The 22508-nt window shown below is 41.8% G+C and overlaps 2 protein-coding genes across 2 annotated transcripts; both read left to right on the top strand.

Moving 5' to 3' along the window:
- Positions 1 to 2851: 2851 nt before the first annotated feature.
- Positions 2852 to 8053, top strand: timm21 (translocase of inner mitochondrial membrane 21). The gene is made up of 6 exons (XM_080751528.1): positions 2852 to 3417; positions 4422 to 4484; positions 5349 to 5446; positions 6524 to 6597; positions 7177 to 7282; positions 7426 to 8053. The coding sequence occupies exons 1-6, from the start codon at positions 3093 to 3095 to the stop codon at positions 7522 to 7524; spliced, it is 765 nt and encodes a 254-aa protein (XP_080607654.1). The 5' UTR covers positions 2852 to 3092; the 3' UTR covers positions 7525 to 8053.
- Positions 8054 to 9793: 1740 nt separating this feature from the next.
- LOC308306847 (uncharacterized protein) lies at positions 9794 to 22279 on the top strand. The gene is made up of 5 exons (XM_080751902.1): positions 9794 to 9934; positions 11355 to 11431; positions 12778 to 12937; positions 18450 to 18585; positions 21953 to 22279. The coding sequence occupies exons 2-5, from the start codon at positions 11412 to 11414 to the stop codon at positions 22174 to 22176; spliced, it is 540 nt and encodes a 179-aa protein (XP_080608028.1). The 5' UTR covers positions 9794 to 9934; positions 11355 to 11411; the 3' UTR covers positions 22177 to 22279.
- The last annotated feature ends 229 nt before the right edge of the window (positions 22280 to 22508 follow it).

Genomic DNA, 22508 nt, shown 5'->3' with positions numbered 1-22508 from the left:
TTACATGTGTATGAGAAGAATTTCTCTTGCTCTCTTTCTCTCTCTCTCTCTGTGTGTGCTCTACTTCTTCATTTGACACTGTTGCATGCCCAAAATAATGTATCTATAAGTTCACAATACGTTGTGAGCTTATACATGTTCTATTTTTGGCACACAAAAAAGGACGGAGCATAAATCAGGCATCGCTCTCTCTCTCTCTCTAACTGTTGTCTTAAATTTTCTTTGCTGTGTTCATTTTATTGTATTTGTCATATATGTGTGTATTACTTTGTGTTGTATACGTTACTTACTTCCATGCTACCTGTATTACTCCTTACACATTGTTTGTCCACACACGCACGCACGCACGCACGCACGCACACACACACACACACACACACACACACACACACACACACACACACACACACACACACACACACACTTACCCCCTACCGATATCAAATAAAATATTTTCCTTTTGTACATGTACAATGTGCTGATTTGTGTTGTATGTTGTCTTATGTGCTATCATGGTGACTGTTGATAATGATGAATAATACATGGTTGAAAGCAAAAAAAAAAGAATATATACCGGTATATATTCCTCTCTCTTTTTCTACACAAACCTGTCTTCTTGTGTCGATGGGAGTGGACACCTCATTGATAATGTGCATCGGAAGCCAATTCATCTGCAAAAAGACCAGGCAGGGGTGTCGCACCAAATTCTGGGCCCTGGGTACAAGGATTCACTGTTATTTTGTGCTTTAACTATTGAAAAATAGCAGATATTATACAAGCTCACAGTGCGGCATCAAGTGCCGCGCTGCAAGCTTGTAGATCTGCTTTTTGAAGGTTTTTGAAGGTTTTTTGAAAAAACTGTTTCTATGTCAGTGGTGCTCAAACTTTTTCATGTGAAGGATGAATGATATGAATTTGGCCACGGACCCCCATCTCAAAATATTTAGTTCCAGGGACCCCTCAGAAGCAAAATTTGAGTTACAAATGTTCGCTTAAAAATACATACAGTATACAAAGATTTGCACACGTTTTCACGACTTTTCAAAAATAGCAGATCTACAAGCTTGCCTGTGAGCTTGTATATAGCTTGTATGTTTGCCTTACTGTTCCTTGTTCTTTCTTATTTTTTTTCTGACTATATCTACTGCATAGTACTGTGTTCTATTCGTCTGTCATTCAATGTTATATGAGATACTTTAATGGTTTCCTGTGGAAATAAGCTTAGTCTTTTCTAGGATCGCCTTTTAGTAGACCTTGTACCAGTGAACTGTACCGTCATGAAACTGTACCTTTTCCTATGCAAACTTCTAATAAAGTCTTCAATCAATCAATCAATCAATCAATCTGCTATTTTTCAATAGTTAAAGCACAAAATAATTAAGGACCCTCCCCCTTGTGACGCCCCTGAGACCATGCAGGCAATAGATGAGAACAGTTTTGGGGGCCCAGACTGAACCTAAAGTAATAGTGTTTTCATTTCTCTACAGATACTTCAGACAGATGCATCATTCCTCTGCATCTTGCCAAGTTTGACAACTTGTGGAACTAAAGTTTCTCTTACCTGTGCATCTTGACTGAACTGTTACAATGCAACAACTTTACCCATATAGAGTGTCGTGGTAAGGAACAAAAGAAAAAAAAGAAAAAAGCATTTGGTGTATTGCGTATACTTTGGATTACAAAGGTGCATTTACCTGTGTTCCACAAGTGGCTAGGATTGACAAGCCATGGGACACCGATCATTTGAAATACTGGACTGAAACTCTTTTAAGAAAAATAAAATACCTTTAATGTACATTTGTTCTTGGAATGAAAACAAGAATATTTTTTTTAATATATATTTTTTTCTTGTTCTCACAAAAAAATGTTAACTGCTGAACACACATTTTGCTTATTACTTTGGTGTCATGTTACATTTACAGCTTTTGGTTATTTGAGTTCTGAACATACAGTCCTGTTTGGAAATCAAGACAGCAGATGTAAAAAGAAGGGGGGTAAAAAGATATATCATATTCATACATGTGCCATTGCATTACTATTCCTCCATCCAGTGAAATTCTAACACTAAATGGTTTATTTTAGGTCATGGCACAATGATGTCTTAAATCCATTTGCATCTATTATTTATACAACAACACACAAAACAATTAATGCTGGAGAGAATGTTTTCAATAAACCGATTTACTGATTTTCTCATGTCTGTTATTTTGTAATTATTATACATACAAAAAGGTATTCTATCTTGTGTAGCGACTACACCAGGGTTCTTCAACATTTTCAGGCCAAGGACCCCTTAGTTGAGCGAGAGATGAAACAGGGACCCCCACAACCTGTTCATAGATTCCATATAGTTTCATTGTTTGACAGCACAATCATCAGTGTATTTTGGATTCATGTCAATTAGTGTTTTCAGATATTTAACCACTTGAGCCTCATTACCTAATAAACTTGACCTTTCACTCTGTACTTAGCCTGCTCTTTTTCCCCTCGACACCAAACCACTTTGCCGAAAATAGCCGATCTACAAGATCACAACTTGCGCTGCGAGGCGTTGTGAACTTGTAGATCGTCTATTTTTTGTTGAAGTTCCCAGAATAATATGGACACTATGGGTTCAAGTGGTTAATATAAAAAAGGAGAAAAAAAAGTTTCTATCACACAAAGAATTGGAGGACCCCCTGTAGTAACTCTGAGGACCCTCTAGGGGTCCCGGACCCCTGTTGAAGACCCTTGGACTACACCATGTTATAGAAACTCAATTTCCCATGATGTGACTACTTCCGTGTTCTGAGTCTGACGAGTGACGACATAATTGGGCGTCTCAGAGGCATGCTCAGAGGGCAGAGCTCTCTGGATTTAGGATTTGTGGCAGGACAGGACAGTTTATATCCATGTATGCAGCATAATAATAATAGTTATATTTCCTGCACATCAGAACGCATTCATTCATGGCACATATTGTCATATTGCACGGTGTACCTGTTCCTCATCGTGCACTGATCGTAAGACAAACCACAACATAAAACTCTTGTGTCCAGGCTAGCAGATAGAGCAGACAGAGTAGCAGAGTGTCTGCTGTGTGAGTGAGAGACATGGCGTGTTCTTTGATAATAAAAGCCGTGCACCGACATTTGCAACAACAAACATGCTGCAGACACACACAGATCAGGTTGCTCATGCAGCAGAAGCAGTGGACTGCATCTACAACGACGACACCAGGAATCCTCTTCTTCAGAAACACAGATGGTACTTCTTCTTCACCTGCCGGAGGCAACAGTAATGTCGTACAAATACGGGGCATCTCTCTCGACTCTGTGCTTGGTAATAAAAGCAGCCCTGAAGAGAGAGACGATACTGGGCAGATGTCCGTTTCCAAGTACCAACGCGTAACGCCAAACGTTTCGGCTGCACAAAAGGGTAAGCCCAGTGGTGGAAAAAGTAAAAATGTTAAGTATCAATACTGCAATGTAGAAATACAAATACTCTACTACAGGGGTCTTCAAAGTTTTCAGGCCAAGGGACCCCTTAGTTGAGAGAGATGAAGCAGGGACCCCCACAACCTTATCATAGATTCCATATAGTTTCATTGTTTGACAGCACAATCATCATCAGTGTATTTTGGATTCATGTTAATTTGTGTTTTCAGATATTTAACCACTTGAGCTTGTAGATCTGCTATTTTTGGCTAAAGTTCTCAAAATAAGGACACTATAGGGTTCAAGTGGTTAATATAAAAAAAAGAAGAAAAAGGTTTCTATCACAAAGATTTGGAGGACCCCCTATAGTAACTCTAAGGACCCCCTAGGGGTTCCGGACCCCCTGTTGAAGACCCTGGCTCTACTGTTACAAGTTAAAGTCCGGAGTTCAAAATGTACTTGTACAGTAGACTACTTGTACTGTACCTGTAATTCAAAAAGTACAAAAGTATTGAAGTCATAATATACTTAAAGCACCAAAAGTAAAAGTAGGCCTATACATTTTTTGAAAATAGCAGATCTACAAGCTCACAATGAGCTTGTAGATCGGCTATTTTCAAATAGCCGAGGTATAAAGTGGAGATAAATTGGTTAATGTATGTTTATAATAGTATACATTAATTTATCTCTGCAAAGTAACTAGGAACTAAAGTTTTCAAATAATTGTAGTGGAGTATAAGTACAATAATTGGATCCGAGATGTAGTGGAGTAGAAGTAAAAGTTTTGGAAATTGGAAATACTCAAGTAAAGTACAAATACCTCAACATTTTACTTAAGTACAGTACTTGAGTAAATGTACTTGGATACTTTACACCACTGGCCACATAAGATAATGATTAGCCTTAACAGCTGCAGTGCTCTAACACTTTGATAGTATTACGCAAGTGTAATAATTATTATGTTTATCTGAAGTCTGCAATTATCTGTCTCCCTCCCACTGACAGTAAAGGACGCAGGCAGAGATTTCACCTACTTCATAGTGGTACTCATCGGACTCGGAGTAACAGGTGACTGCCAAGATGGTGCAAATGCCTTGTGGGGTGACTTTAAAAAAGCTGCCATCCATCCTAGCCATAGAAAGAGCTTATCCCATACATTGCATGTATTCTATATAGCCATAAAACACTCAATGCATTCTAAATTGTAGTGCTTTGTGTGTAATGATCTAGCTGCTATCATATTCATTTGAAAGTTCTTGCAAAAACAAACAAACACGTGTTTGTATGTGCACACAAATTGACATGGGTATGTTGCAGTTAGTGCAGTGTAATTGGAATAACACCTATGAATTTGTGTGCCCCATACATACAGTATTAAGTGTACACGTGTTTAGATGAGTGTTTTTGTAGCTGTGAATGCCCAGGTCATCTAGTAATCATAACCGTTTAAATGTTCTGTCAGAATACGTATATTTAGTTGTGTGCAATGTCTCTGTACATGATTGGAAATTGGAATCATGGGATGGCACTGACAGCAGCACTAAACACATTTCAATCAACAATCCTTCAATGAACACATACATAATGGGCTACCATTCATCCATGTAGCCTCATGAACTAGATGATGAGTTACTGTATATAGTACTGCTCATCAAACCTATATTCTTATGCTCCCCTATCATGAGTCAGGGCGCATCCTTAGGTCCTCAAATAAGGCCCCTTGGCCCGCTTAAATACTAACCTCGATATCCTGGGCGCGTTTTTGCTAGGTCGTATGTTGTTTTTAACCTTGCTAAGTGCAGCACTTTGTAACTTTGTTTTGAAAGGTGCTATATAAATAAAATCCATTATCATTATCATACAGTATATTTTGAGGTCTCATCTAGATTGACACATGTTGATAAAATACTTGTACTTGCACTCTTTTTTTAGGGGGATTGCTATATGTGGTCTTCCAGGAGCTGTTCTCTTCATCAAGCCCAAACAAAATCTACGGGAAAGCGTTTGACCTAGTCAGGTTACATCCAGAGGTACTGTATTTCCTGATTTATACTTGGTTGTGCTCCCTGTTGCGTGTTGAATATTGCCGATTTACAAGGTCACATGTCGCATCATTATTTGTTGTAGATCTGCTCGTTTCGTTATATGCAAGTACATAATTGAGCTTAAGCCTGTGAAATACCAACCGGCCTGTCTTTTTAATTTAACATAATGTTTTGTCTTTCTTGGACTTCCTTTTTAACTCATTCTGTGCCTATCCCGAACATGTTCGGCTTTATTTCAATCCAATACAATTTTTTTTTTATTAATTCACTTACCCTGAGCTGCTTGTAGAGTCGTGGGTGGTCCTGGCTCGTCCTACGCTAGCCAGCTAGCCATTTTACATGGTCCGACGATATATTCCATTAAAAAGGGTTTAAAATACATTTTTGAGCCCCCCAATGTTCACTGAATGTTCAGCGCCGCTTCCGGAACGACGTCCAGTGTGCCTATCCCGAACATGTTCGGCTTTTTTAATGAAATGAATAAAATGATCCGAGGCCTTCTGAAGCCTGGGCCTAAATTTTCAAGCCAGTGATCGAAATCCGGGAGCCCCCCGGCCGGCCGTTAGCCGCGAACGTTGCCGCGAATCGCCGCCAAATCCAATGAAAAACCACATCTTTGGAGGCCCATATCTCTGGATTGTGTTTTTAGGGATGTGGCGCGAGGTTTATTTACGGTGAAATCGCCTAAAAATGATCTTTTAAATGACAAAATGCTAATAGCTATTCTGTAACCATTTTCATCCGGGACCTTTCCATGACGTGCACGAACGTGAGCACGCGCGTCACTGCAACGTGAGTCCCCGGATGCTAATGCGCTCGCCGATGGGAGAAAGCTTGGCATTCTTTGGCGCCATCTAGGGGCTGGCACTGGTAGGGTTAAAAAGGCATTGGTCCTCATTTTTATTGTTTACTGTCTGTTTGACAACAGATTTTAAATGGCGAGAATGGCGTTGAAATGACAATATGCCCATTTTTAGGTTGTTGCAGTCTAGCGGGCCATTAAGTCATGAAACAAATAACGTCTTTCTTAATTGCATTTTCTTTTTCTCTTCTAATTTGTAGGTAATTGGTGCATTTGGTGAGCCAATAAAGTGCTATGGTGAGAGCTCCCGCAGAGGAAGGAGACAGCAAGTTAGGTAAGATTGCCGTTAATATGTTAGCTAGATTCTGACTGGGAATTTTGTCTCACTAAAAATTGGCAGAAAATGCAGCACTTCCGCTTTTCGCCTTGTTATTTGCTTGCCTGGTGTTGCCGGGGTAAGGTTATTGTGCTGACATAGTGTCGCTTTGATCAAAATGTCAGCTATATTATCAGTATTGAGGCATCAGGCATGTCCATATTTGCAGTGGTGGACAGTAATGAGATGACGTACATTTACTTAGGTAATGTGCTTAAGTATTCTATAGTTTGAGTGTTGTGAATCTGTACTTTACTTGTTTAGTGTTAGTCAAAAAAGGAACAGTGCCAATTATGTGATTGCAGTCTGGTAGCTCTAAGTGTGCCATTGTAGGTGTAATGCCTTAATAGTAGGTGTGCAACAGAAATGTGTGGTAGGTGTAACCACATTTGTGTGTGTGTGTGTGTGTGTGTGTGTGTGTGTGTGTGTGTGTGTGTGTGTGTGTGTGTGTGTGTGTGTGTGTGTGTGTGTGTGTGTGTGTGTGTGTGTGTGTGTGTGTGTGTGTGTGTGTGTGTGTGTGTGTGTGTGTTACCATAGTCATCTGGAGTACCAGAAGGACGGGCTGAAGTACATGAGACTCAAGTTTTACATCGAGGGCTCAGAACCAGGCCGCAAAGGAACTGTTCATTCAGAATCAAAAGAGGTTCTCTCAGTCTTTTTTTTTTTACCCCCTCTCAGTGATTATTTATATATACCGGGGTCCAAAAGCTTAGCAATTATGCAACTAAGATGGTTTGGATAAAAACATATTTTATGTAATGTAATATGTACTTTTGTCCTTTGCAGAATCCTGAAACAGGAAGGTATGAGTTTCGTTACATATTCGTGGAAGTAGACTCCTACCCGCGACGGACCATCATCATAGAGGATAACCGATATGTCTGACAGTGACGACCAGGCTGGGGTGCTGCTCCGCTTAAATGTAGGCTCGAGCATTGCTTGACGGATAACATGGTTGGGACAAAATGTTTATTCTGTTGAATGCTACAGTACTAATACCCTCACACTCAGTCTAATACTAGTGGGGTCTGAGTCTGAACTAAGTTTAAAATAATTTGTGTCTAAAAGACAGCCTTGCCAAATAGTTCACGTTATCAGTATCTTCTATGGTTAAATAGAAGCAATGATTGGGGGATTCAGAGAAATATTGTGCAACCTGCTTTAAAAACTATTTGAACAATAGGCTTTGGTGGCAGACCTTTTGTAAATCACATGATCTTTGTGGTGAACAAAATCTTGAATTGTATTGTATATGTATGTGTGCTGTTGTTGGATCCAATTTGAGAAAGATTTCTTACACTCGTTTGCCCAGAATCACAACTGCATTGAAAATAGTGTCTTTTACTTTTCGTTTTCATCATACCCCCAATCTTGAGCGAGGCTTTACAAGAGTTGTAATAAATTGTTAAATATACAGGTATTGTTTCTGACTTATTTTTGTCTATGTGCATATTTGAATACCAACAACAAACTTGGATTTAACAAAGATGTTGCCATTCCTCTTTTTTATGTTTCCGTATCATGGTCATTTGCTTATATTTTAGTGCAACACCTAAAATGGCATATCTAGGGGGCATGGTGGCACAGTCAGTAGCGCTGTTGCCTCAATTTACAATTTAGGCATTTAGCAGACGCTCTTAATCCAGAGCGACTGGCCTCAGAGCTAGAAAGTCTCGGGTTCGATTCCCACCAGGGATGCGGGGGGCATGTTCTCACCGCCGCCTCATCATTGCCCAGTGGGGTTGGTGAAAGGGCCTTTCGGTGTGGAGTTTGCATGTTCTCCCTGTGTTCCCTAGGGTAGGTTGGAATAACGTGTTCCAAATGGATCCAAATGTGTAATGTGTCCATTTGGTTCCATTTGTACACACTGAGTTATGGTGGTCCTTGGCTTGAAGTCCACATTACCAGCTCTGCCAGTGATAAAACTGGTTCTGGAAACGGTTCCAAATGTGATGGAACCGATTCCTCAATGTTGAATCCTTTTCCTTCGGTTCCTCCGATTCCGGATCCCAACCCTAGCGACTCGAAGCGGCCTGCTGCTCACTCATGCTTTGAAGGAACTCAAGGAAGCATGAGCCCAGGTCGGGGCTCTCCCCAAGTTGGCAGAGGGAGATTGTGCCCAGGATTACAACTAAGCTCAGAGTATGCTTGTAGATCGTCTATTTTCGGCCAGTGACTGTCACACAATGGAGTATCAATGGTACTAAAGCAGCAAAAAGTAAATGCTATTGCAGCTTTTAATTTTAATAGTGTGTAAAATGGAGCAATAAACAATTCACTAATGGTAATGACTTCAGTGCAGTACCTACATTTTGACAGAAGGGGCTTCTCTCCTACTACCCTGCAGACTGCATCACATGTTTTCCATGCACAACTTTCCAGGTTTTACAATAACATTGGTCACCTATCGAATTCTGTGTCTCCGTTCGTTTTCGTTTCGTTTTTTAATTTAGTTTTATGAGGAAAACATTTCTTAATTTGACATCCTATTAACACAAATATCAAAAACATTCATAATTGTGCATCACACGGCACCGACTGATTATTATACAAAATGGTCATTACATTCCAGACCAGGCTACCATTATTGACCGTAATTTGAATGCGTTTTATATATGCGTATATATATTGCGTATATATGCGTATATATATTTTTTGTTGTATTTATTTAAATGTTATTTTCATTTTTTGATGTACCAGTATTTCATTCTGAATAAAGCGAACGCTGGGCTCACTTATTTATTTATTTGTAATTTATTTTGTAATAAACACATCTTCATTTATAAGTCAAACTCTGGGCTCATACACTGTGTTCGATGGGTCACCGATTGCGGCGTAACGGATCTCCGCCCACTTTTGAGCCAGTACTGTAGTACAGCATTGTGTGAGCGCAAGGAAGAAGAGCGACGCGTGCGTACACACAACAGGACTGAGTGCGTGCTACGCTAGTTAAGTTAGCTAGACTCGTTGAGAGTAGTAGTGAGTGAACATCTTTACCCGTTAACTGCTAACTGTTTTTACACCTCACCTGAAAAGTTAACGGTAATATTTAGTGTAATGACAAGTAGTATTACATATAACAATAACTTAAACTATCCAGTCCGTTCGCTGTGTTTCTCATGTGGTGTTGTTGTTATTGATGTTGTTGTGGCCTGGCCTGCTAAAGCCATAGCATAGCTAGCTGAAGCTGTGTTTGTTTTTTTGGCCGAAGAAGTCCCGCTGGTAAACGAAAGAGAAATGAGACACCTACTACAAGTTAGCTCAGGATAAAAGCTGTGCTCGGCTCGTCGACCTGGTAAGTTGACCTCAAACCTGAATTCTCTTAACCATAAAACCTCACTGTGTTGGCAAACAAGCCAGCTTTACAGTTGTTTCACTTGCTATGTAACTTATTAGTAGTTCTTTGTTACCAGTGGTGTGTAAAGCAGTGGTTCTCAAACTTGGAAATTTAAAGGTCTCCCCTTAACTTTGACACTAACGGGTCCATTTGGTGCCATTTGTACACTGTCAAAGTTACAGACTTGTAAGGATCAATTTAGACCCCTACAAAGGAACCTAGAGAGTCCCTGAAATCCACTTTGAGAAACACTGGTGTTTGATTGATTGATTGAAGAATTTATTAGAAGTTTGCAATAGAAAAAAGTACAGTTTCATGACAGTACAAATCACTGGTACAAGGTCAACTAAAAGGAGATCCTAGAAAGCCGAGGCTTATTTCCACAGGAACCACACTTTAAGTATCTCATATAACATTGAAAGACAGACGGATAGAACATAGTACTTTATCTAGGATAATATCAGTTTCAAAAGCATAACATCAAATACAAAAGGCAGAATACAAAGAAAAAGGGGGGGGGGGGAGCATGGGGGCTTAGTCTATTTACAAGTCACGGGTAGCTGCTGTCTGAAGGTGACTTTTCATACCAATTTTGAAGGAGGCTAGGGATTTGCTCTCCTTTAGGGCTTGTGGAAGGGCGTTCCACATGTTGATGGTATAGCAGGAGAACGAGTTAGCGCCTTGTTTAGTGTTAAATCTACGCTGATGATGATTAGTGGAGCTGCCTCTGGTTAGTGGTTAGTGTAAAGTAACCAAGCAGGTTTACGGACTGCACTTAGTACAATTTTGAGTTTTTTTTTCTTTTTTCTTTTTTTTACTTTACTTGAGTATTTCCAATACTTTTACTTCTACTCCTCTACTCTACATCTCAGAGGCAAATATTATACATTTTACGCCACTACTACAATCATTGACAACTTTACTTGTTACTTTGTAGATATTGATTATTATTTCAAAACGTACATTAACCACTCAAGCTCCATTTGAACCTACAATCTCACATGCATGACCTTGGAGATCTGCTATTTTCAAAAGTTTTCTTTTTCTTTTTTTTTTTACATTTGAAACTTGAAATTGGACATTCTGCATAATAAGTACTTTTACTTTTGGTACTTAAAGTACATTTTGATGCCAATACTTTTGTACTTTTACTAAAGTAAAGTTTGAATTCCGGACAGATACTTGTATTTCTACATTGCAGTATTGATACTTTTACACATGTAAAACCAGTGATTGCTTTTCCCACCACTGCCGGTCAGTGATGGATTGTTTTGTTAAGATGAGAATGAGTTAGTGTATATGTAATAATGTGATATTAAGGTATTGTACCTAGTTTCCGGAAAACCTTTTGTCGAAACTACTTTTGATCCCACTACAGGGATAAGTTGGTGACTGACTATGAGCCACGGTGTTCAGTGATTGGGATCTCACAAACATGGAGTTGTACTGGTACATGTAAGTATTGTTGCACAATAAGAATTTCCCCTCTCACATTTTGAGTTGTCTTTGTGTCAGACAGATGAAGCCCACCCACCTGAACACTGGCCCAGTGCACCTAAACGTTAATTGGCTTTTTGTTATGTATAAAATAAAGAATAACAGGGGTTGAGACTAAGGTCTCAGAGGCAGTTTGCCCATCGGGCAAGTACAGGTCATGTTCTACTTGCCTGAATGTCATGCCCACTTGCCCGAAAAGTAAATCGTCCAATATAAAATGATAGGTAAGATTTTAATTACTGCTCAATTCAACACTTATTTCTTTACTTTCTGGGGCTGTGCGACAACAAATGTCATACCTCAATACCTCCAAATCCAAATACCTACATACTGTAGCTATGATTGAATATGTCTATGGTTTCACACTTGTTTCATTCCACAGACCAGAAAACGGAGCACGCTGGGGGCACGTACCTTTTAGGCGAAGCCCGAACTGGCGAAGTGGGGAAATGTCCGATACCGTAGCGATCTGGCGAACGTCTTCTGGACAGGGCGTTTATCGTGCGCTTGCCCAGGCCTTACGGCCTGGGCATAAATATAACGATTGCATTCACCACGGCTTCGTAACTCGCGCGGCGCTCCGCCGGCCGCGCGGCCCTGGCCCGCTCTTCGCGGCCACTCGCGCCTGCGGCGCTCGGGGGCGAAGAGCAGGACCAAGGTCCGCTGGCCTTCGCGCCGCTTGCAGTGTCGTGGACAATCGATTCGCCAGATCGCTACGGTAGGAGACAAATCCCCACTTCGCCAGTTCGGGCTTCGCCAGAACAGGACTTTCCCCACGCTGGCCACGTTCAGGTGTTTAGACAGATATCTGGTGTTGTGTTTATAGACGGTTGTGTCCCCTCTTAAATGAGCACGGTCGGGCAACCTGAAGGCAAACTTCACCTGCCCAAAGTTTTATTTACCTGCCGGGGGCAGGTGGGCAAGCCTTAAGCTTCATACACATCGGCGAATTAGCGAAAGCGACGTGAATAAGCGAACCAAAAAGGCGAAGAATTCGCGATTTTCTATTTCCATACACACCAACCAAATAGCGACGCGAATATGCGTATAATATTCGCTTAATTCGCCTAAAAAACTAGGTATTCTCTGGAAAATGTCAGAAGTGAAGTATACATGATTTGAGCATGGTACATATTTGACACATTTACCCATAACTTCTTGTTTATCCCCAAAATGACTGGCTATAACATGTTTTGTAGCATCTTAAATAAACGAGTAAATATATTTGCCCATGTTCTCAGGGGGCGACTGTTCCGGTTACCGACCCCCTCGCCCTCACTCTCTCTGCTTCTTGTTTTTTTTAGAGTGGTCATTGTATTCATCATCATCAAGATATTCTTCTATGTCTGCTGGTACCGGTCGAGACAGAGGCAACTGGCTGCGTACCTGAGCAACCCACGCAATGCTCAGATAGTCATTGTTGGAGGAAGGGCCTACCTCCACCAAATGTGTGAGAGACAGAGTGTAAGTATAGACCGCACACACAGAAAAGTACAAATTAGGGAAAGGCCTGTTGCATATATTCTGTGTCACTTCCTCTTTGAGAATGCACTTTTGATGACTCACTTTCACTCGGAATGGAATGACTGATCTGCGTCTAGTTGAGGTTGTATCAGGTTTGTGGGTTATTACAGAAACGATGTGTGGGGGTTGTAGTCAGGTACAGCCAGGGCATGTTTGTAGGTGTAGCTGGTGTACATGCCTTTGGGCACATTCTGGCTGTGCATACCGTTTTTTGTTTTTGAGTTTTTTTTACCTTTCGACATCTGAGCTGTTGCAAGTCGTGAGTTTCTGAGTAGTCGTGCTTCCAGTGAGGGGAGTTATGGTGAATGTGCAAAAGTCGAGGCTTTGTTTAACTGGAGTGGTATCAAGTAAGTTTGTCAAATTTAGCCCAGGGGTGTGAAAGTTTTGTGCCAGCGCGATCAGTAAACACACATATAGGACTGGTGTAGGCCTAAACATTCCTGTGGAAACGTAAGATCCGTCTGTCACTGCAGCAGTACCACTTGTTGTTTTCTCAGATCTAATTATTTCAATTGGGCCTTTTGACTCAGAGGCTTTCAGCTTTCAGGAGAAACCAAAGATACACAGGCCGGGGAAACATATTTGCATATTATAACCACACCTCAGGGTCTATTAGAGTAAAGTTAACTCCATAGACATATATAAAACTGAACAATTACAAAACTATGGCACCACCTCTTTAAACGTTATTACTGATGAGTCTGGACTCCTCGCCGCTGTGTGGACAGTGTTCGCCTGTGGCGAGTTGAGCCTGTCACCAACCAACATGGCTGAAGCATGCTGGTTGGATACTGGCTGAACTCGCCAGAGGAACCAGGTTCCTTTGTTGACATAATGTTTTACCGCCCACTCTCGGATACACCTGGAAGCAATCTCCATGACTCCATGACCACTACAAAATGCTTTGGGCCCAAGAGTCGAAAACGTTTAATCACTATCTGAGTGGATCAGATTTGGATTTTGGGTGGTAAAGTAAAAGTTAAAGGGTGTTATAATAATTCTACAATCACAGATTAGATATACTGTACAAGTGTGATCTAATTTGTTGTAGTTTGTTTAGCTACCCAAATCTACACAGTTGAGATTAGATAGAGGATGAAATCAGAACATAAACCTAAAAGTCAATTTAAAAAATGTGCTTAATCAAACCGCGCCCTGTTTCAGCCTTTAGTGTTTTTTCCTCTTTGTTTGTTTTACAGAGAGACCTAAGGCCAGGTTTATTTTTAGGATAGCATGGAATTCTTGTGCAACAGGAAATACCCCAATCTTAGAAAAATAAATAAAGCCGTAATGAGGAGATTTCTGTCTTCGGGTCTTAGTTCAAGACTCAGCAATAACGTGAGTGGTTGTTTTATGTTTGGTTTGCCATAATGTCCTTTTTGTGGATTAGTGTTTGAAATCACAAAGGCAAAACATTTCTTTGACCATCTTCTGCATGGTTTCGTCACGCTTTCTTTTCAAAACGAATTTATGTAGATTTAAACAACCGCAAACGGTAACTATTTCAAACTGAGGTTCTAAACAGCAGCATTTGAAAGCATTTCAGTCCAGTTGTGCTCGTCCGCCACACCCTGCCCAGGTTTAATGACCTGTTGCTGGCCAACGCAGTCCTGTATAACTGGCTCACCTCCTTCCCGCACGCACGTCCCCTCACCCACCTTACCGTTTCTTTGTCCCCCTACACTTTAGTCTCTTATCAATCCTGCTGACTTCCCCCTCACATTCTTCTCATTCCTCTTGCTTTCAGGCTTTGTCTTCCAGTGTATTGTTTTCCGAAGCCAACCATATGCAAAGTAACGGTGCATCCACTTGCAGCTAGGGATGCACGATTAATCTGTGATTGTATCGGCTGATAATAATGCAATTTTTGTCAAATTTGCTTCGGAAAATAATCCTGTTATTTTTAGCTTCCATATTGCAATATTTATGATTGCGCGTGGAGCTGAAAAAGCCTATTGTGATAATTGAAGGCAGCAGATTAAATCAATGTCTTCTGGGAAATCTTTTAAGTGGGTCTACCTGTTGAACAAATAAAGGCAAACAAGTTGGAAAAATGTTAAGTAGATGTTTCATTTTTATAAAGTCTTAAGTTCTTTGAACTAATATGTCCATCAGAAGGCCTAATAAATCAGGTAATTAGAATGCAATGTTAAAACTTTTGCAACCGCATGCAAAATCACAGTTACTGTATGACGGTATTGTATTACAATATAGGTATCGATCAATTTGACCATGCAATTACCGGTAATTCGTTATAGGATTATCGACCAAAATGTAAATATCGTACATCCCTACACGTACCATTCTGGTTACATTATATATCTATCCAGCCTGCTAACTAAACTTCAAAACGGGTTATACCCACTCTTGATTATTACACGACCTACCATGGCTTGCCAGCCTGGACGCCATACTCGTCGATGCACAAGGCCACCCACTCTCCTGGCTGCTCATTTGGCCATCACTACCTTCTTGATTTGCATATGGTTGGCTTTCGGAATCGCCCTACACACTTCTTTTCCACTTACTTCTCCTCTCCTCTCGTGTCCTGTCCTCTCCTTGCCTCCTTGACTGTGTGTAATGTTCCCTGTTTAGATTTTAATGGAATTTGCAGCCCCCTGGTCGTCAATATCCTGGTGCTCTGATAGTTCCCTGGAGAAACGCCAGCCTATCTCTCTCTCTCTTTCTCCCTCCCTAACCTCTCACTGTCTCTCTTAGTCCCTCTCCAGTCTCATGAATCAAACGTATTATTAGAAGTTAGAATTGAGGTAGTATCACTCATTAGAGCATCTTTGAACATCTTGTTGATCTCAGATGAGATAATTTGAAAACAAAAGTGTTTTGCCCGCACAGTTGCCTTGGTTTGATTGATTAAATACTTTATTAACAGTTTGCAAAATAAGGCACGGTGGCACAGATTATACAAAAGAATGCTAAAAGGATGACCCGGATAAGCCCTCAGGGCTTGTTTCCATTAAGGTCCTGTGTGATTCTATTCATCGAGACATTTAACAATAATATGCAAAAAACATAATATACAAGCAAACATAATATACGTGTTGTAATAAGAATGAAAGATATGTACAATTAACATTTGGGCCGGGGGTGATGCGCCTAGACTGGTGGCACATGAAGAATGGTCTTGTGTTTTGTAAAGTTATTTCTTTTCTTGTACTACTACATCACACACCAAGGAAGCCATGGAAATTAAGCTCTGTCAAGGGACTTCCCATCTCATTTAAATCAAAGCAAAGCAAAAAACAATGTGAAGACTGTTGCCCTTAACTTTTGACCACTTTCATGTTTTTAGCTTTTGGCCATTGTGGCCTTCGTATGATTTACTATCTCAGGCTCTGATGCTCAGTTGATTTGTCTGAACTCACATAAAAACGCACATCATAGATCTGCTTTTTTAAGTAAATAAAATAAAGACCCCCAGGTTTGAAGTTAATACAATTGGTACACATGCAAAATTGTCGATACCTGTGTTTGGCCGACATAACGGCCAAAACGGCCTGGCTCTTATCAAAGCCCTGTTATCCATCAAGGATACAGCCCTATAATTTTGTTCTGCATGGTTTTCATTGTGCTTGTTGATCTTGGCCTATAGCAAAGAGTTGAGAGGAACAAGTTACCATGACTCCCATGTGTGTTCACAGAAGACTGAAGAGACTGCAGTATAACCAGCCTGGCCAACTGTCCCACTAACTGTCTTATGATCATTTGCTGCTGTGAAAGCATCTACTGTTTGCTTTGCAAGCACAAATATGTGCGCATTACTCTAATGAGCACATGTGTTTAGGCCTGCAACTATCAATTATTTTCATAGTGATTATTCATTGATAACCTTTTTTGATTAATCGAATAATCGAGAATTAATTAATCGATTAACCACTGAAACGTTATTTTATACTTTGTCGTAAAAGAATTGCAGTAGCGGGTTTCAACACACGGCACTGACGTGGCGGAACGCAAGAGTTATAAGTGTCACAGGGCAGTGTAAAATCAAAGAATACAGGAAAATGATCAGAGCGAACTGGAGCACAAACCTGAACATTAGAAATGAGCAAGCCAAGAGATATGTCAAGATCTAGCGTGTGCCCGCGCTCATGTGTAGGCTCAGTGACATGCTGAACAAGGTTAAAATCATCAAGTACATCCAGGAAATCTTTAGCCAGTGGCTTAGAGATACAGCAAACATTAACGTTCAGATCTCCAACAATTAATCATTTAACACCAGCCAAGAAATCACAAAAGTCCTTTATAACGTCCTTATCGTATTTCGGCGGCCGATAAATCACCGCACATAGAATCCGGTCAGAGTGACGCAGCTCAAACAGACTTACTTCAAAGGAGGAGAATGACAGCGGTGCCAAGAGCTTACAGTACAGGCTGTTTTTAAAGATCGTTGCTATTCCTCCTGCGCGACCTGTCATCCTAGGAGAGTTTATAACAGTACAGTCAGGAGGTAACAGTACGGTGAAGGCAGCCGACTCACCCGGTTTTATCCAGGTCTTTGTCACAAAGAGAATATCCAACGTGTGTGAGGAGAACAGAGCATTCAGAATAAATGTCTTGTTAGTCAATGATCTCGAGTTCAGCAGCGCACATTTAGTTGTAGCGGTACTCACGGTGGTGTTAGCCGCGCGAGCCGCCCTGCTCAGCGGCTTGAGGTTGCCGTGATTCACTCCGCCGCGACGCCGGGGGCGAGGCAGAACCGAGCGCAGCCCGTTGAGCTCTTCGTAGGGGTCAGCGACTGGTAACAGCCAGGTACGGACCAGGGCGCAGGGTCGGCGGGAGGAGAGGCGGCCGAGACAGGCTCCGTAGTCCGGTGGGGCGCCACGGAGAAACTGCTGCGGGAAAACTGCCGCGGGAAGGCGCCACGGGAAAACAGCCGCGGGGAAACTGCCGCGGGAAGGCAGAGCCGATTCTGTAGCAATTGCAAGCCAGGCTTTTAGCCGCACTAGCCGGCCAGCTCGAGTCCCTCTGCGTCGGTGACGTTTGCACCTCCGGGAAGGTGAGTCCTTTGCATGCAAAAGGTAAGCGGGATGTCCGCTAAATGAGGGGGTACAAAGCTCCTTTGTTCATCATGGCCAGATAGTACCACCAGACAGTCCACGGTAGCCTTGATTTTCAATAGCTCCAGGCGGTCATAGACCAGGAGAGAGTCGATGGTCCTTGTGACAGACGCTAACAGGAGAACAAACAGCAGGAGGGCACAGAGCCTCAGACGGCCCGCCAGCCAGCCCGGCGCCATCATGAGGGTGTCCCGGGGCATCATGGGGGGAACATTCAGTTTCATTTACTGTTTCAACCAGCACCCCTACGTGCATTTGTATATTGTAATGTGTCTGTGTGCATTATGCGTGAGGTTAATCCCTTTAATAATCTTCCTCTTTTTGCTTCTGCGTGTATAAATCATTGTCTCTGTCCCCTCTCTCTCTCTCTGCAGCAAACATCCATCTGGCCTAGTTGGTATGGTGTCCAGGATGAAGGGTCAATAGAGGAACCCTCCACCTCCCTGCCGCCACCAGCTGCATCATTCTCTCACCTGGACATGCCTCCGCCATACGAGGCAGTCTCTGGAGGTAACGCATGCAACTGCAAACGCATGAGGGTTAACACCAAGCACCCACCGTTTCCTTCTCTTTTTGGAAACACACACACATCCCTTTGTTCTCCTTTTCAAGTCAGGATATGGTTATAATGCCCTATTTGAGACAGCAGTCACGACTCATAATGAAACTTCCACCCTGCAGCTTATCTGTCTTAATTTAGATCAGGGACGGCACCTTGACAGTGGACTAAAGCCTGATTTATGCTTCAGTGAGGAAGTTTGCTCGTTTGCTCGTCAAAGATGACAACGTGTTTTCAACTAGGAGGAGTGATCACTCATTCACTTCTTTGTCCTCCCCATTGATCCAACGAATCCAACACTCAGCACTTGATGGGGGTTGTTTATGTAATCACGCTTATCTTTCGAGAACAAAATCACATGTTTGATACGTTTTATACGAGTAGTCTGTATCTAAGACATGTGTTGAGTCCAGGTGTGAGATAAATCAACAAGATGGAACAATTCACCTGTTCAAAGGTGTTCAAACACAAAAGTGACTGACAAAGGTCTGCAACGTTTGTGCTAGGGATGGGCATTTCCTGTTAGTTTTTTTTTTTTTTTTTTTTTTTTAAGATCCCTGCCGCGAGGGATTTTTAGGGTTCCCACACTCATGAAACACCTAGAAATATTTTGAAATTAGAAAAAATTTTTTCCATATATGAACATAAGCAGCACACAGTATTTCAAAACTAAAATACATTTCAGTTACCGGTATACTTTTATTGTTACCCTACATGCTAGGTTTAGACCACCATGACATTATGTGATCCTTAGCCTGGTTTAGCAAAATGGACTGAATCCAAAAAGCAGGCATAAAGGGTCTAATAAAGATGAGAAATTATCAGTTTGTATTAGTTGACCATCTGCTCTGCTGTGCTCTTTTTTTTTTTGCCCTTTTTTACTATTTTGAAAAACATTTTAAAATACTTCAAATAACCGATCTACAAGCTCACAACGTGTCGATGTAGATCGGCTAGTTAAATTATTTTAAAATGTTTTTCTAAATAGTAAAAAAGGCCATTTAACTCATTCTGTGCCTATCCCGAACATGTTCGGCTTTATTTCAATCCAATACAATTTTTTTTTATTAATTGACTTACCCTGAGCTGCTTGTAGAGCCGTGGGTGGTCCTGGCTCGTCCTACGCTAGCCAGCTAGCCATTTTACATGGTCCGACGATATATTCCATTAAAAATGGTTTAAAATACATTTTTGAGCCCCCCAATGTTCACCGAATGTTCAGCGCCGCTTCCGGAACAACGTCCAGTGTGCCTATCCCGAACATGTTCGGCTTTTTTAATGAAATGAATAAAATGATCCGATGCCTTCTGAAGCCTGGGCCTAAATTTTCAATCCAGTGTTCAAAATCCGGCCGCCCCCCTGGCCGGCCGTTAGCGAGTAACGTTGCCGCGAATCGCCGCCAAATCCAATGAAAAACCACATCTTTGGAGGCCCATATCTCTGGATTGTGTTTTTAGGGATGCGGCGCGAGGTTTATTTACGGCGAAATCTCCTAAAAATGATCTTTTAAATGACAAAATGCTAATAGCTATTCTGTAGCCATTTTCATCCGGGACCTTTCCATGACGTGCACGAACGTGAGCATGCGCGTCACTGCAACGTGAGTCCCCGGATGCTAATGCGCTCGCCTATGGGAGAAAGCTTGGCATTCTTTGGCGCCATCTAGGGGCTGGCACTGGTAGGGTTAAGGCATGGACAAAAATATAGCTCTTTGTCTCGCTTTGTTGTTGAAGCATACAGTAAATCTAGCTCACCATCATCATCTCCTCCTTTCCTCACTGTCATTCTACACATTTAAAACGTACGTTGTTTTAATTTATTTCGTTTTTCTTTTGATCTGCTATGTGTAATGCACTTGTATAGCTAAAGACCTACTCTAACATGAAACCACTTCACCCCTCCCCGGAGACATTGTACATTTAGCCATGTTGTAAACAGAGTCATAACACAGAAGCAACATTAGACTTTAAATTAGACCGTTTAAAGAGGGGCCCACGCCCCTCCTCTAGGCGTAATACCACAACTTGGCAAGCTCTCAGTTCAGCAAGCCAAGTCTTTCCTCTTCACTGGTCTTTCTTTTTTATTTAATCCCTCTAACCACTGATGCTCTTGTCTATTTAACTCAGAGCAGCGTTCCAAGAAGGGAGAAGGAAACGAGCAAGGGCACCCATACTGTGGGTGACCTTCCTCAAATCTCCAATGACGACAGACTTCTGTTTTTTGTTTGTTTGCCTTATTTTACTTTCTAGCTGTCGGGACTGTAAATTTGTATGTCCAAAACCTATTAATGTAATGGGGAAAATAACCTGTTTTCCAATGGATAGATATTTACAATTTAGGCTCTTAGCAGACACTCTTAATCCAGAGCGATTTACAATAAGCAAGGTCTTGTTAATGCTTTGTTAGAAGTTTATTAAACCCACGGTCAAACTTAAAAACTTTCATTTTAACGGTGGTGTGAGTTTGTAGATCTGCTATTTTTTCAACCTTTTGTCACACGGTAACGGTAGTATGACGAAGTCAGACATTAATTTATGATAAAGCAGAGAAGAGACAAGGTTTCTGCCCGACAGCATTGACTTGCAACTTGTTGTATGAAGCATACATTTTTGCTACGGAGGCCCATGCTGTCCCAGGTTCTTTCGCAGAGTCTTTGGGTCTGTCTCATTAGTCGGTGTTGGGGCGGCATTGGCTCAGGGGTAGAGAAACCGTCATTAGAACACAGAGGGTTCCCAAAGGGTTCCCAGTTCGAATCCGGGCTTCCCCAGAGTTGGTGTCGAAGAGTCCTTGAGCAAGACTCTGAACCCCTAGTTGCTCCCGGTGAGCAGGTTGATGCCTTGCATGGTTTCCTCTGCCATCGGTGTATGAATGAGTGTGTGAATGGGTAAAGCGCCTTGGACAAAGGCACTATACAAATGCACCATTTACCATTTATTAGTCCACCTTTTGTACGCATCGTGTTACGTCTGCGGTGGCTCTATTTTGAGACTGTGTGTATTATAAGTGCCCCCTTGTGCAGCCAGTTAAATCTCCTTCAGTGGTTGCAGTAACACCAGGATGTGGTTACTGAACGATGGAAGTGGTGACATTTCAACTGTGACGCAAGTCTTAAGTGGTTCTCATCTCTTGTCAGTGATTCTTTTGTTTTCTGATTTTGGCACGTGCATAGTTATTGTAATTCTCAGCAAGTATGTTATGTGTGAGGTTTATGTTCAAGAATTGATCCTTCACCTCGGGCACTAAAGCATAAGCGCTTGACTTTTATTTGGTTTGCTCATTGTAAACTGGATCGATGTCTCCCCTGTCTCCCCTGTACAGCTGAGGACCTGAAGCCTCCTCCATACAGTGAGTGTGCCCAGAGTGATGAGAGCGACGCGTCTCGCCCTCCTCCCTGCACCGCCCTGCTTCTCCCTGAGGGAGGAGACTCGCTTAGTATAAGTGAAGCCCCGCCACCTTACACCCCGAGCCCTGCAGCGCCAGCCAGTCAACAAGACGGCCCTGCCAGCCACGTTCAGATGCACTCAGAGAGCAGGCACACTTAGTCCCTTAACGCCACATTGCCTTTTCCAAGTGATGCCTTCCTCTGGTTTAACCTCTGTGATCTTTGCCAGCCTAGCTCTCGTCACGCAAGACTGAGAGCAGACATTTGTTGTGTGTGTGTGTGTGTGTGTGTGTGTGTGTGTGTGTGTGTGTGTGTGTGTGTGTGTGTGTGTGTGTGTGTGTGTGTGTGTGTGTGTGTGTGTGTGTGTGTGTGTGTGTGTGTGTGTGTGTGTGTGTGTGTGTGTGTGTGTGTGTGTGTGTGTGTGTGTGTGTGTGTGTTGTTTTACTACTATTGTTTGGAGAGGGAGAAGTAAAAAAGAAAAAAGTGGTCATC

Source organism: Nannobrachium achirus, assembly GCF_963921795.1.
Source record: "Nannobrachium achirus genome assembly, chromosome: 21".
Taxonomy (NCBI): domain Eukaryota; kingdom Metazoa; phylum Chordata; class Actinopteri; order Myctophiformes; family Myctophidae; genus Nannobrachium; species Nannobrachium achirus.
This window is presented reverse-complemented; position numbering and strand designations above follow the sequence as displayed.

What these genes read in the sequence shown, in the direction of transcription:
- timm21 (XM_080751528.1), top strand. Translation starts at nt 3,093, where the DNA reads ATGGCGTGTTCTTTGATAATAAAAGCCGTGCACCGACATTTGCAACAA. An exon ending in GGAAGGAGACAGCAAGTTAG is followed by an intron (nt 6,598 to 7,176) that starts GTAAGATTGCCG and finishes GTGTTACCATAG; the next exon opens with TCATCTGGAGTACCAGAAGG. An exon ending in TTCATTCAGAATCAAAAGAG is followed by an intron (nt 7,283 to 7,425) that starts GTTCTCTCAGTC and finishes TGTCCTTTGCAG; the next exon opens with AATCCTGAAACAGGAAGGTA.
- LOC308306847 (XM_080751902.1), top strand. Translation starts at nt 11,412, where the DNA reads ATGGAGTTGTACTGGTACAT. An exon ending in ATGGAGTTGTACTGGTACAT is followed by an intron (nt 11,432 to 12,777) that starts GTAAGTATTGTT and finishes TGTTTTTTTTAG; the next exon opens with AGTGGTCATTGTATTCATCA. An exon ending in ATACGAGGCAGTCTCTGGAG is followed by an intron (nt 18,586 to 21,952) that starts GTAACGCATGCA and finishes TCCCCTGTACAG; the next exon opens with CTGAGGACCTGAAGCCTCCT.